The following is a 15,681-nucleotide window of genomic DNA, read 5'->3' as shown; positions in this document are numbered from 1 at the left end:
TGGGGTGGGAATGGGGGTGGGGTGTTAGAAGATACCCAGGAGATAAAATCCACAACTGGGGACCAGTCGAGTGAAAGGTGGGGACAGGCAGAGCAGGAGTCAAGAATGACTCCTGATTTCTACCTGACAATACGGGTGAATGAGCGCAAACATCCAGACAATTGCCTATTGAATCTTCTTTTTTTAAATAAATTTATTTGCATTGGGTCTTCATTGCTGTGTGCGGGCTTTCTCTAGTTGCGGCAAACAGGGGCTACTCTTGGTTGCGGTGCGCGGTCTCTAGGTGCACGGTCTTCAGTAGTTTTCAGTCGTTGTGGCTCGCGGGCCCTAGAGCGCAGGCTCAGTAGTTGTGGCACATGGGCTTAGTTGCCCCATGGCATGTGGGATCTTCCCAGACCTCGGCTCGAACCCATGTCCCCTGCATTGGCACACGGATTCTTAACCACTGCGCCACCAGGGAAGCCCTTGCCCACTGCATCTTGAACACACCTTATGTTCACACCTGTGCTCTCATTCTTCCCTCCCCACGAAACATCATCCCTGACTGTCTTCAAGGTGAAATCCCAACCGTCCCTCAAAGCCTGTCTCCAAGGCTACCTCCTTTCTCATGAAATCATCACAGAAAACTCTCCCTTCACCCCACTCAGAGTGTGAGTCTTGGGGCATTTTGTTGTTCTCTCCTATTTGCCTTTATCTGCCCGAGAGTTAATCAATGATGCATGATGTTTCTCTTTCTCCTCTCTTATCAGCCTTCTGATGGCAAGGGCCACATGGCCACGTCATCTGCCCCCTTCCACAGTTTTTGCAGAGCACAGCAGAACCTCTTCTGCATGGTAGATGTTTAAATAGTTGAAATCAAGAAAACAAATAGCTCTCCCCCTTTCCTCGCCTAGATTTTGCCTTCTCAGCTTTTAGCAAAGAAAGAGCTTCTTTCTTGCTCCAGAAGAAACCGAAGGAGTTGGAAGGCAGTTTTGGAATGCCTGCAGGAGATTTTCTTCATGTTAACTGGCTGATAACACCGCAGGAAACTATCTTAAGGAAAACACACACAGTGATGAAACAGGAGGGTCCTATTACCACTTCCTTGCTTTACTGAACAGAAGATTTGCAGAGTAATTTCCAATGGAATGTCTTCCAAATGTATATAAATAGTCATGGTCAACTTGGTGAAAGTGTGTGTTTCCAAGATGAACTGATAAACGACACAAGATAAAAGAGGTCAAGGGGACAAGATGGATTGCATGGGACATTTATAGACAAAGTTTGCTCATTTTGCTGGAAAGCAAGTGAACAAGCAAAGACACCCTATGAGTCTGCCTCATTTTGGAGAGCACAGTGCAAAACTTTAATCTCAAAAAAAAAATTACAGATAAATGAATGAATGAACAAATGAATGGAGGATTGTTTACAGGACTGAAATATTCCACAGGTGAGGCATAAACAGATATTCATGCAAGAAATAAAGCTGACCCTGCGTAAAAAGGAATCAGTCCAACACGCTCCACCATGTCATGCTCTGGTCATCACAATGACACAGTGGGGTCCCTCCTGGAGTTGCTTTTCCTTTCACTGGTGACTCCATCCTCCAAATCAGAATTTCCCAAAGTGTGTTGCCTGGAACACTAATACCAGAAAATTTTCCACCAAGGGGGTGTCACGGTCAAATACATTTGTGAAATGTTTAACGTTATAACATCTCTCAGAGAATCACAGTGCGTCTTGGCATCATGGAGGCCCTAAAAAGTCCTACTATAAAGAAACTTTTGCACCCTTTATGTATGTGTTTTCCCAACTTACTTGGTCCGGGGACCTTCTGAGTGGAGTAAAAGTAAGACCTAGTAACCCCAGCTGGAAATAATGTCCCCAAACCCAACTGGGAACCTCAAGACCTTCCCATCTCTGGTTTTCCCTCCTTCTTCTGAACCTTACCTCCTCCCCTGAAAATACAACAGCCTTGCTGATCATTTCCTCAGAGCCCAGAGAGCTGACGAGAAAACATGAAGAGAGGATTTATTTCACCTAAAGTTGCTAATGGGTAATAACTTTTTAATTACCTCTCCCTGGGAGTATTTACATTTTTACTGAGGCCTTCTGAAGGATAATGGCTAAATTCAAAGAACAGTGCAAATGCCAAAAATCTTGCACCTGTATGTCATGGAAGACAAGTCACCTGTTCGTTCCATGAGCAGGGTCTCTACAGCAAAAGTGCAGGGAAATTATTCCCTCTCCCTGCCATCAAAGCAACTGCGGCGACAACAAAATAGCACACTCCACTCCTTTGTGAACCATGTGATTCAGCCCTCATCTTTACCTGGCTCACTCCTTCTCCAAAATCAGCATTGCTTCCTCCACCCTGATGCCTGGGCTAGGATACGAAATGGGTGATGCCCTTTCACAAACCCAGTACCTCCCCTCCCCTGGCCCTAGAGCATTTATCACTGTGTGCAAGAGCTACCTACTTCTCTGCCTCAACCACCAGATTTTAAAGTGTGTGGAGGCAAAAATGTTATCTGTTTCATCTCCTTCTATATGCCCGGAGCCTGGTCCAGGATAGGGTCCATAGAAAATCAAAAACGTAAAGTGTAGAGAAGTTTGGTTGTTTTTAACCCTAAGAAACAAAAAACCTCATTTTCAAGAAGAAATTTAAAAGGAGAAGATGAATATATGAAAATGGATAAGTTGGTAAAAGTCCAGTGGTCCCATTCAGCTGTGCACAATATTAACTGAGCATAGCTATATATGCCGTTATAGGAGAAACTGCCAGAAAAAAACGATGTATAAGATTCAATTCCTACCTTCGAGGAACCTAAAATAATGAAGTGATCATCATACTCTTCCACTGGCCTTCCAACATGGCTGACGCGGGAGAGCATTTCTGAGATCTGAGAATATCCTGTCTATGTGGGTTGGCCAATTCCCTCTCAATCCACTAAGAACTCGAATGTTCATTAGATTGAAAGTTTCACCCTGGTCCCAGGGCCAACAGCTGACAATAGGGTAGTTTCCTAGTGCAAGGAGGGGTCGCCCACAGGATACCTAACCGAGTCGGTGTGTTTCTGTGACTAAATACTGTGTAGGCATTAGCTCAGCAGGCCAAATGCAAGGGACGGCTCAGGGGAGAGGAAGTCGGGGGGGAGCTGGGCGTCTCTGCTGGTGAGTGTGACAGCAGCTGCATGGGGAACATCTGGGTCCTGTCAGAGTTTCCCAGAGATCTCCTCTGTCCAACTGCAGCATGAGCAAATTAAGATTGATAAATTGTATGGCTCTTTCTGGCTTTAAAGATCCCAGATGCTCTGCTAAATTAATGGATGCTCTATCTCCACTCAATCTGACACCAAAACAGAGCCTTGAAAATGTACCAGACCGCCACTCCCCCAGCCATCTGAGCACACCAGGGCAGCCCTGCTTCTTCGGCCTGGATTCCTGTGTGCAAACTTATATATTTAGTTGGCGTGTGTGTGTGTGCATATGTATACACATGCATTTTCAGACCAGAGCTTATCTTCACCGTAGGGCATGTGTACGCAGTCTTGGCAACAAACATACATCTTGAAGCAAAAAGTACTCCACTGGCCCAGAGCTCCTTAAACACCAAACTGTCCACTATAGAATAACGCCAAGGGAGATGAGATCATCTGTGTCATTGGGAAACAATCATTTTATGCAAATAGAACACATTGCTAATTGTATTACCTAAGACTGTTCTGTTCTTACTCTATAGCACTTAGTTCACTAACCCAGCTCTCTACGTGGCTGACAGCGTGTTTTGTTTCTAACAGTAGAAAAATAACAGTCAAATATATCTTGAGGAAGGGTCTCTGGGGCACTTAGCTAAACTCTTCTGTCTCTGTGAGATTCCAGAGATCAAATCCAACTGGAGAGTGGTCTCTTGGTGGCCATCCAGGTAGCCCTAAGCTTGCAACTCCAAAGGAAGTATCTCTTATAATGGTACTTCCTCTAGAATGAAACTGACTAGAAGGAAATATCCCTAAGAAAGGAAAAGCAGTCTAGGAAGGCACCAAAGCCAAAAAAGAAGAAAGGTCCTGCAAATTCAGACCACTGGATTGTCTCCTTCCATCGTCTCTTTCTGATAAAGGTACTAAAGGGAAGTAGATAGAATTTATCCTCCATGACGTAATCCTCAAAAATCTTAAAATATTCCTAAACATCCCTAAATTCCCTGTCAAGGGTTGGAAGAACAAGTTATAACAATGATCTTGGGGCTTCCCTGGTGGCACAGTGGTTGAGAATCTGCCTGCCAATGCAGGGGACATGGATTCGATCCCTGGTTCCACGGGAAGATCTCACATGCCGCGGAGCAACTAAGCCCGTGAGCCACAATTACTGAGCCCGCATGCTGCAACTACTGAAGCCCGCACGCCTACAGCCCGTGCTCCACAACAAGAGAAACCACAGCAATGAGAAGCCCGAGCACGGCAACAAAGAGCAGTCCCCGCTCACTGCAACTAGAGAAAGCCCGCGCACAGCAACGAAGACCCAACGCAGCCAAAACTAAATTAATTAATTTAAAAAAAAATGATTTTGTGTGCCCAAGTTCTTCTTAGCAAACTGTGCCTGGACAGGGGCCCCAAGTCAGAGGTCTTCAGCGTGGGAACCACAATGGTTTCCTCAGCCGCTAGTTATTTGGTTTTCAAAGTTCTCGCATTTCCAGAGACCACTAATCCTATCAGCCAGCCAGCTTCCACTCATTCACTCACTCATTCGTTCATTCATCCCACAAGTACTCACGGAGCATTTACTATCCCGCGCGCAGGGGCACCTTGGCGAAAAGCAGCCTCGCGGCTCTCAGGATGAGATGCCAGGACCAGGAGCATCAGGTTCACCCGGGAACTTGTTAGAAACGCAGATTCACCGAGGTTCCGTCTCAGACCTACTGAACTACAAGCTCTCGGTGTGGCCCCAGAACTCTGTGTTTTAACAAGCCCTCCAGCAGACGCTGACGCACATCAAGTTGGAGAACCAGTGGTGTAGACCAGACCCCACTTGCTCAGAGCGTGCTTTCTCCTAGAGGAGAGCCGTAAATGACTACATGTGATGTAATGTCAGGCAATTATCGATGCTCCTCAAAAAGAGGAAATCAAGAAAACAGGGGTAGAGTGATGGGATGCTATTTCAGTTGGACAGTCACGGAAGGAAGACCTCCCTTCCGAGCAGTGAATGGAGTGAGAGGCTGGGACAGCACTGCTGGCTCCGCGTCACAGCCCTGCATCCCGTTTCCCTTCCGAGTTTCCAGGTAGATATCAGACCACACTGGGAAGACGCTTGTCTCGCCAGCCATTCCAGAATGCCTACGAGAATTTGAATCCTGAAGGAAAGCAGAAATCTAGTACCTGCTCCAAACCTCCAAGGTCTGAAATCAGCAGATCCCAAAGTAGCCAAGAGCCTCAGTGATTTCACGGAGACCATTTGTGACAGACACCAGGAAGAACTTCTTGACAGCAAAGATTATGAAAATACAGAAGACGCTGCCAAAGAAGACAGAGGAACTCTTTCCTGAAGGGAAGATTATTCTCCAACACTCATGGTTCAAGTGCAGTTTTGGTGGGAGGTAAGCCTGAAACAGACGATACTTTGGGGTCACAGTTATTCCCAAGATCATAAACACCTGCTGTATCACTTTTTCCAATGCTCTTTATGAAAATCCTCAGACATACAGAAGAATAGGAGGACGATCATACACAGACCTATCATGTAGGATCCAAAATTTTTAACATTTTGCCATATTTGTTTTATCTATACAGATGAAGAGATAATAAATATTGCAAGTCATTTGAAAGTAAATTACAGATATCATGTAATTTACCCCTAAATTACCCCTAAATATATAATCATGCATCTCTTAAAAATAAAGCCATTTTCCTACATAATCACAATTACAGCCCCAAGGAAATTATTGATAATTTTCTATTATCTGATAATATCTACTTCCTATTCAAGTTTCCGCAGTTGTTCCAAAGGTGTCTTTTAATTACTTCTTTAGGGGAAGATTGCAATATGCTTGCCTTGTTTGGGTAGAGATTTGAGCTCCATTTGGTTTTAAATACACATGTAGATACTGACATTGAAATTACACCAAAATTTAATATGAATCACACCAAAGCTTAATATGGTGATGATTACAAACCCAATAGTTATGACTAATAAACAGTTCATGGAAAAACGTGAGAAAGGGAAGGAAGGACCCCAGAAAAAGAGACTGAGTCGCTTGTAAACTGAATGTTTGTGTCTTCCCAAAATTTGTACCTTGAAATCCTAATCCCTAATGTGATGTTATTAGGGAGTGGAGGCTTTGGGAGATAATTAGATATGGGAATGGAGCCCCCGTGATATAATTCGTACCTTTAAAAAAAAATGAGAGGGCTTCCCTGGTGGTGCAGCGGTTGAGAGTCCACCTGCCGATGCAGGGGACACGGGTTCGTGCCCCGGTCCGGGAAGATCCCACATGCCGTGGAGCAGCTGGGCCTGCACGTCCGGAGCCTGTGCTCCACAGCAGGAGAGGCCACAACAGTGAGAGGCCCGTGTTAAAAAAAAAAAAAAAATGAGAGAGCTTGAAATCTGAAAAAGAGGGGATATATGTATACATATAACTGATTTACTTTGCTGTACAGCAGAAACTACCACAACATTGTAAAGCAACTAGATTCCAATAAAAATTAATTTTAAAAAACTGAGAGAGCTTGTTTCCTTTCTCTATCTTTTCCTCTCCCTCTCTGTCTCTGTCTCTCTGTCTCTCTCTCTCTCCAGACATCTGAGAATACAGCAAGAAATCAACCAACTATAAACCAGAAATCGGGCCCTCACCAAATACCAGATCTGCCAGCACCTTGAAGTTCAGCCTCCAGAACTGTGAGAAAGAAAAGTTTGCCGTTTAATCCACTCAGTCTGTGATCATTTGTTACAGCAGCCCAAGCTGACTGAGACAGAGGCTGAATGTATTCATTCATCTATTCAGCCAGTAGGCTTGCCCTTGGACATGGGGTGATGTGCAAACCGCACTACCCTGTGATCTAGGGGTCAGCTGGGCCAGTACGGGAGGAGGGCAGGAGAAATGGCTGCCCCGTGAGGAGGATTCCTTCCTTGGCTCGGGACTACCCATCACCTACCTGTTTCAGCTCACTGCCATACATGAAAAATCCTTTTTGTTAACTTCTAATATGGGATTTTAACTTTGCAGTGGACTCACTCATGGTCTCCAGGGGCCCTTTGTCTCGGGGAGGTAAGCTGGGCTACTGCGATCAGAGTGCCAAGCAGGGGGTGCTGGATGACCCTAGTCAGTGGACCAATAAGTAAAGGTGCTGGATGACCACCTTTATCCAAGGTCGTCTTGGATAGAGGCTCAAACAGAAGAGCCAACGGAGTAGGATGCCAGGTCAAGGGGTGTCTGGGCCACGGGGGATGATTCTTTGGCTACTTGAGCGTGTGTGCGGATGGGGGAAGGAAGACATCTCTCTGCATCCCTTTCTGGAGGGATCTGTCTAAAAATGGGCACACAAGAGACATAAAGCTTGACTCTCAGGGACAAAAGTCATCTGTAATACCATAATCATTGAACAGAATGCTAGAAATGTAAGAGAATATGAGGTCTGTTCATTGAACAAATATTTATGGAACATCTGTTAAAAGACTCAGGAATCTGTTAGACAGTTTAGGAGACTCAGGCAATCAATGCTGGCTGGCTCTGCCCTTCAGAAGGTTACAGAACAGCAGGAAGGAAAGTATCAGTGACTTTCTGAGGACACATAGCTATGGTGGTGGTACAGTAACACTTAAAGCATAAGTTTCTTAACTTCCCACCCAAGGCCGTGTCCACCAGCTCACACTGGCCTTGGTGAGATTTCATTTTACATCAGTTCTTTGTTAGTGTCATTCCATGTAAGTTTCAGGAGGTCAGAAACTTAGATTCGTTCCCTATTTTATCCCTCACCCAGTGGGGAACACACATGCTGTGTGTCTGACGCACGATAGGTGTGCACAATACACTTTTTAACTACACGAACATGCAATTCTAAGGTCATGCAGTATATTACAATGTCTCCTTGCCTGCTGTACTAAACACTTTCAATTTGTATTTAACTTGTTTTTTCCCTACCACCCTTTACACAGAGGTAGAAGAGATGATGATCATGATTTTAAATAGCTAAGGATATTTTGTTCTCAGATCTGGCCTTACTGTTCAGAAGTGACTTTATTCTCATGTTAGTCTTAAATAATGAAAACCATACAGGCAGAAGCTATCTGATCCAACTCTTTGGGGTAAAAAATCAACACTACTGCAACATTAATGCAAGTTATCGGTGTAGCTTAAATACTAATCCATTGATCCTCCTCCCGTTTTATTAAAGCAAGAAAAATCACATCATAGATTTTCTGTGACTTGACAAGAAACCAAAGCAATGTCTAGATAACTTGAAGAGTTCATGTATCACTTGGACAGTAGCCTAATCGGCATTTAACCCAAGCAGTATTCTCCATAGTAAACACAATTTAGAAATATAATTTCCATTGTTGCTGAAAGCCTCTTCTGGGCTTAATTTTTAACTCTGATTGAATTTTCCAAGGCAGTAAATGCTTTTTCAGTCTCCTCTCAGTTAGAAATATGCCAGTCATTTGGGATAAAGAGTTAATAGTTATCGAGACTTTGGAATTCTTCAGTCTGTGAGGTCATTTTTTATAATAAGCTTAATAACCAGGCAGATAGCTCCCATCTACGTTCTTAGTATTTCACAGTAACAGGAGAGGCATTGTCCAAACCCTGCCGTTTACTTTTTTTATTCTATTTGCAATTATTTCAAACACTCTCCGGAGAGGTTAGGGCATCTTTCTGTGGAGGTGGGATATCTATCAGCAATGACCCAAATCTTATACCTGGTGTTTCTCAGGCTCAGTTAGAAACTCAAGCTGAGCTTCTGGTCCTGGCTGGACGTCAGCGGAACAGACTTCCACGGTGCCATTTTATTAACTCACTCCAGGAGACAATGCGGTCTGCAAGGAGACTTTGTTTTCTCCGTGTCTGCTGATCAGCTGCGGTGAGAAGGGAATGATCCCTTGGCTCCAGTTTCACTGGGCCTCATCCTTTCCTCAAGCCTTTTAACACAGGTCACCACATATCCTATTTTCTGTTCAGTGTGGTGAGGAGGGTGAAAGGACCGGAAGGGGTGGGTGAAAGCTCGGACCCTCGGTATCTGGACGGGGTCCCTCTGAGCCCTGGTTCCCTTTGCACGCTGCGCTCCTACCCGCCAACATCAGCCACTGGCTTTGCTGTCCCAGCGCCCACGGATCAGTTACCTCTCACAGTCACGGGCTTTTAAGAGGGAGCAAAGCTGGGGGCAGGATGTAGGCGAAGACACTAGCCTCACCTTCCATCCTTTGCCCAACAGCCCCAGGCTCAACCTCGAATTTCACCTGCTACCCCCGGACCCTCTTGACCTAAGAGGCATTTTTACCCAAATTCTGAGCCCTCTCTTGCCTCAAGGGCCAGGAGCCCTTATCCGGGAAGAATGACCAGCTCACCTTCTCACTCTCTAAAGCTTCCCATGCTGGGCTTCCCTGTTGGCGCACTGGTTAAGAAGCCGCCTGCCAATGCAGGGGACGCAGGTTCGAGCCCTGGTCCGGGAAGATCCCACGTGCCACAGAGCAGCTAAGCCCGTGCGCCACAACTACTGAGCCTGCGCTCTAGAGCCCGCGAGCCACAACTACTGAGCCCGCGTGCCACAACTACTGAGCCCGCGCACCTAGAGCCCATGCTACGCAACGAGAGAAGCCACCACGATGAGAAGCCCACACAGCACAACGAAGACCCAACGCAGCCAAAAGTAAATAAATAAATTTATTAAAAAATAAACTTCCCTGTGCTGAGAGAAGCTGACGGCCTTGGGTTCACCTGAGAGGAAGCAGCAGGCCTGCACCCCTGGGAGCCGTGCACAGTGGGACGGGGCACCCGGCCTGGCTGGAACTGCTGGAGCTGGTAGGAAGGGAGTTTCAGAGAAGAACACTTCCTGCCCCCAAGATGCCTTTCTGTGTGTACTACAGCAGTGCCCCAAGAGGATTATAGTCAAGTGTTTCTGAATTGTCCGGTTGGTACTTAATGCTGGAAGATTCCTCAGAAGTGATGAGTACACACCAAGGAACTAGTCTCACATTCTGATTCCTTATCTGGGCAGATCGCTTTGAATCACTCAGTGGCCCCTTACCTTGACAAGCATGGCCCGGTCATCTGGTCCCGGCCTCACTCTCCAGCCTGGGCTCACAAGCTTCTTGCCCTGGAAACTCTGTACTCTTTGCAGTTCCTTGTATACTAGGCCAGGAGTCCAAAGATTTTATCTGTAAAGGTCCAAATATAAATATTTTAGGTTTTGCAGGCCCTACAGACTCTGCAACTTGCATATCTTGCATATATACCTAATGCTATATTTCTATTTGGTTTTATAATCATCTGTTTTTATATACATTTCCCCATCAGACTCTGATTTTGCAGGCAAAGATTATTCATCTTTATATCTTTGTATCTCTAGAATCCAGCAAGTATCTGCCATATCTAGTGTTAAATGAATAATTTTTAGTGAATGAACCGAACAACAATACCAATGAAAGTCAAGCTATATCCCCTCCCAAACTACCTCTAAAAGAAAACTGAAAGAAAAATGAAAGAAAGAAAATGAAAGAAAGAAAGAAAGAAAGGGAGAGAAGAGAAAAGAAAAGAAAAGGAAAAAAAAGAAAAACTAAGACAGACAACAGCCAAATGCCAGAACCTGGGAGTAATTTACACTAACTGTAAGTCATACAGAACTGAATGAAGAAAAACAATCAGCTGCTCACGTGTGCTACAGATAGAGAGTCATCTAGACCTGCCAGGAGAAAAGAGCTTGAACTCATTCTATCTGCCTCTGGACTCAGAGACTCAGGGTCTGTAACGTCTGGAACAATCATTTCTTACACATGTAGATTCTGCTTTGGGGGCAGTGAGCTGTCATAAATTCTCCCATCGCCCTTTATTCCTCCCCATTTTCTCCCTAACTTATAGCCTCCCAATCTTCCTGTCCATTCAGATATCAGACAGAATTCCCAGAAAGTGGGGAGAAGACGTGGTCCTCCTACAGATCACAGTGAATGCAAGGAAGGTGCTGCAGTGCACAATCTCCCCTGGGTTAGTTTTTCAGAGGATGGGGCAGTGAGCAGAGTAGGAAATAACTTCACCTCAGCTCATCAGAATCACAGCAAGTGTGTGCCATGCTCAGTTCAAAATTGAACAATACAGAGAAAACCAGCAAAGTCCCTGTGCAAGGATGACACGTAAATTCCTGAAGCATACTTTAAGAGTTTATGCTGTGTGAATTTTACCTCTCTCTCTCCCTATATCTATCTATCTATCTAATATGTGTGTGTGTGTGTGTGTGTGTGTGTGTGTGTGTGTGTATAAACTAATAAATGAATAGATGTCTCCTCGACCCTGGAAACTGAGCTGGGAGTTATACACACTAAGCAGTCCTTTGGCTGTAAACCTCAGGATGTGCCAAAACCAGCATGTGAGTGGACAGTAAATGTAGCCAAGAGCAATCTTCACTCTCTATAGCTATTGTTCTAGAATAGAAAACAAGGAAAAGGCAAAAGAAAGTGAGTAGAACAAGAGAAAGGGAATTGTTTCAGAAAGAACATCTCAAAAAATAATATAGTAAATGAAGGAAATGAATCTCACAGAATGCAGAGTCAAGTTGAAAAGAAAGAGATAAATGACAGCTGTGACAGTGTTCCAACCTAAGAATGACACTAGTTTTTGAGAAAGAAACCATAATATTTGAGACAGAAGCAATAACTTAAGCACATTTCCCTGAGCTAGGGCAAAGAATCAAGCCTGTGGATCAAAAGAATCCTCCACCAAAATCACTTAAAATAAATCCACAATTAGATATCCTTCGGGGAAGAAGTAAAGCTGTCACTGTTTGCAGATGACATGATACTATACATAGAGAATCCTAAAGATGCTACCAGAAAACTACTAGAGCTAATCAATGAATTTGGTAAAGTAGCAGGATACAAAATTAATGCACAGAAATCTCTGGCATTCCTATATACTAAGGATGAAAAATCTGAAAGTGAAATCAAGAAAACACTCCCATTTACCACTGCAACAAAAAGAATAAAATATCTAGGAATAAACCTACCTAAGGAGACAAAAGACCTGTATGCAGAAAATTATAAGACACTGATGAAAGAAATTAAAGATGATACAAATAGATGGAGAGATATACCATGTTCTTGGATGGGAAGAATCAACATTGTGAAAATGACTCTACTACCCAAAGCAAACTACAGATTCAATGCAATCCCTATCAAACTACCACTGGCATTTTTCACAGAACTAGAACAAAACATTTCACAATTTGTATGGAAACACAAAAGACCCTGAATAGCCAAAGCAATCTTGAGAACGAAAAAAGGAGCTGGAGGAAATCAGGCTCCCTGACTTCAGACTATACTACAAAGCTACAGTCATCAAGACAGTATGGGACTGGCACAAAAACAGAAAGATAGATCAATGGAACAGGATAGAAAGCCCAGAGATAAACCCACGCACATGTGGACACCTTATCTTTGATAAAGGTGGCAGGAATGTACAGTGGAGAAAGGACAGCCTCTCCAATAAGTGGTGCTGGGAAAACTGGACAGGTACATGTAAAAGTATGAGATTAGATCACTCCCTAACACCATACACAAAAATAAGCTCAAAATGGATTAAAGACCTAAATGTAAGGCCAGAAACTATCAAACTCTTAGAGGAAAACACAGGCAGAACACTCTATGACATAAATCACAGCAAGATCCTTTCTGACCCACCTCCTAGAGTAATGGAAATAAAAACAAAAATAAACAAATGGGACCTAATGAAACTTCAAAGCTTTTGCACAGCAAAGGAAACCATAAACAAGACCAAAAGACAACCCTCAGAATGGGAGAAAATATTTGCAAATGAAGCAACTGACAAAGGATTAATCTCCAAAATTTACAAGCAGCTCATGCAGCTCAATAACAAAAAAACAAACAACCCAATCCAAAAATAGGCAGAAGACCTAAATAGACATTTCTCCAAAGAAGATATACAGACTGCCAACAAACACATGAAAGAATGCTCAACATCATTAATCATTAGAGAAATGCAAATCAAAACTACAATGAGATATCATCTCACACCAGTCAGAATGGCCATCATCAAAAAATCTAGAAACAATAAATGCTGGAGAAGGTGTGGAGAAAAGGGAACACTCTTGCACTGCTGGTGGGAATGTGAATTGGTTCAGCCACTATGGAGAACAGTATGGAGGTTCCTTAAAAAACTACAAATAGAACTACCATATGACCCAGCAATCCCACTACTGGGCAGATACCCTGAGAAAACCAAAATTCAAAAAGAGTCATGTACCAAAATGTTCATTGCAGCTCTATTTACAATAGCCCAGAGATGGAAACAACCTAAGTGCCCATCGTCGGATGAATGGATAAAGAAGATGTGGCACATATATACAATGGAATATTACTCAACCATAAAAAGAAACGAAATTGAGCTATTTGTAATGAGGTGGATAGACCTAGAATCTGTCATACAGAGTGAAGTAAGTCAGAAAGAAAAAGACAAATACCGTATGCTAACACATATATATGGAATTTAAGAAAAAAAAATGTCATGAAGAAGCTAGGGGTAAGACAGCAATAAAGATGCAGACCTACTGGAGAACGGACTTGAGGATATGGGAGGGGGAAGGGTGAGCTGTGACAGGGCGAGAGAGAGTTATGGACATATACACACTAACAAACGTAGTAAGGTAGATAGCTAGTGGGAAGCAGCCGCATGGCACAGGGATATCGGCTTGGTGCTTTGTGACCACCTAGAGGGGTGGTATAGGGAGGGTGGGAGGGAGGGAGACGCAAGAGGGAAGACATATGGGAACATATGTATATGTATAACTGATTCACTTTGTTATAAAGCAGAAACTAACACACCATTGTAAAGCAATTATACCCCAATAAAGATGTTAAAAAAAAAAAAACTATAGATATCCTTCTGGGGAAAAAAAAGTGGATTATGAGAATGTCTCAAGTCAATGCTTTGACAGGAACAATAACCTCTACAAATCAGTTAACCACATAGCTGTGGGGAGGATGCAGGAGAATCTCATAGAAGTCAACCAATGGAAGTAGAGCTGGGCTTAATGGGAAAAAATAACTATCGTTCTCTCCCCGCTCTCCTTCTGCTTTCCCCCTCCAGCCCCATCTCACTTTTACTCCATGACTGCTTCATCCAAATTTCTCTACAAACTGACTTCTCTGCTTAGTTATTTGCTTATACATGGCTCATAATGGCTTCCTTCAAATGAAACATCAGAACTGGAGTCTGCATTTTCTTTGAGCTTAATGGCCTACAGGTAACAAACTCAGTCTCTGCTCCCCACTTACAAATTTCTGGATAAGATTACTGATAGTCAAGTGAGCCAAACAACAATACCAATGACGGTCAAGCTATAACCACTCCAGCTTTGGAGAGTTGTCACCCGTGGCCCAATTAGCTGTGCCCCAAAGAACAGGGTCATATCATAATTAGAGCTGCTCCACCTGGACTAAGTTCTTGATGAAGGGGTTATGGGATTGGAGGAAATTATTGAAATCTCTGGCTCAGTGAATTAAGAAAAAATTCTTATAAGCACCCAGGCAGGAAAAATGTTTATTGAAAATGGAATAAAAACAAGCGTGGTCTTCAATGACTCTGCAGCATTCAATACCAGATGACAAAGACGCATAGTCCTTTGGGTTTTGAGTGGAGAAAAGTTGTGACCCAAGAATTTTGTATGCAACCAATAAAAATATATTCTTTGCACCTGAAAAATGTTCTCAGATCTGCATGAGATTTTTTTTTTAAATACCATCCGTAAGACATAGTCCAGCTAACCAAAAGGAGAGGCAGGACCTACCAACAGCACTTGAGCTGTGGCACCAACCTCATGCCACATGGAAGTCATGAATGAAGCAACAGACGAGTATAGCCATGGAGCTCTGCCATGAATGGAAGTACTTTTCACTGAATGTATCAATAAGGAATGCCACCCACCTCACTGCAGATAGGACAAGATGCCACTCTAGCTACTGCAGAAGTGCACCCCAACTACTATGCTTCAACCTCACAGGCTAAGGCCAGCTTCTGCCCAGAGGCCAAGCCCTCCTAGCACCGAGGCAGAATTGGATGGGACAGGACCTCTCACTCTATCACCAGAGTCTGGTGAACACAAAGGATTCCTACACATGTGAAAAGAAGTGAGTTAGAGCCCAGAAGTGGGTTAAACTAGAGCTTCTGCTGTTACCTGTACTGGTAATCCAACTTTGAGATTGAGGCACATTATTTTATACACAAAGCTATAAACAAATGCTCCCCAGTTACAGGAGACACTGGTCACGTATTGACACTGGTCAATACTTAATAATTCAGGTATTGATAAGTCATAGGCTGAATGCTCAGGGTTTTACTCTAAAAATTTCTGTGTATTTACAGTAATAAACCATAGCCAGTTGATTGATGATGAGCCTGTCAAATGGAAAATAGGTCCCGGCAAAACTACTCTGTCAATGTCATTGACAAGGAAAGGAAACGTCTGGGTTTACTGCAAGAACGAGATATGC

At 43.6% G+C, this 15,681-nt stretch overlaps 1 protein-coding gene across 9 annotated transcripts in view; it reads right to left on the bottom strand.

Annotated features, from left to right (window-relative positions):
- The window catches only part of LOC307180909 (uncharacterized protein), a 310,399-nt gene that overhangs the window by 227,328 nt on the left and 67,390 nt on the right, over positions 1-15,681 (bottom strand). For all 9 annotated transcript variants that reach the window (XM_079911506.1, XM_079911501.1, XM_079911509.1 and 6 more), the window contains one exon: positions 10,212-10,341. In XM_079911506.1, the coding sequence (XP_079767632.1) occupies positions 10,212-10,234 (23 nt within the window). In that variant the 5' untranslated portion in view covers positions 10,235-10,341. The remainder of the gene's footprint in view (positions 1-10,211; positions 10,342-15,681) is intronic.

This window comes from Stenella coeruleoalba, assembly GCF_951394435.1.
Source record: "Stenella coeruleoalba genome assembly, chromosome: 2".
NCBI classification, from domain to species: domain Eukaryota; kingdom Metazoa; phylum Chordata; class Mammalia; order Artiodactyla; family Delphinidae; genus Stenella; species Stenella coeruleoalba.
The sequence above is the reverse complement of the archived record's forward strand: the minus strand, read 5'-3'. Positions and strand labels throughout refer to the sequence as shown.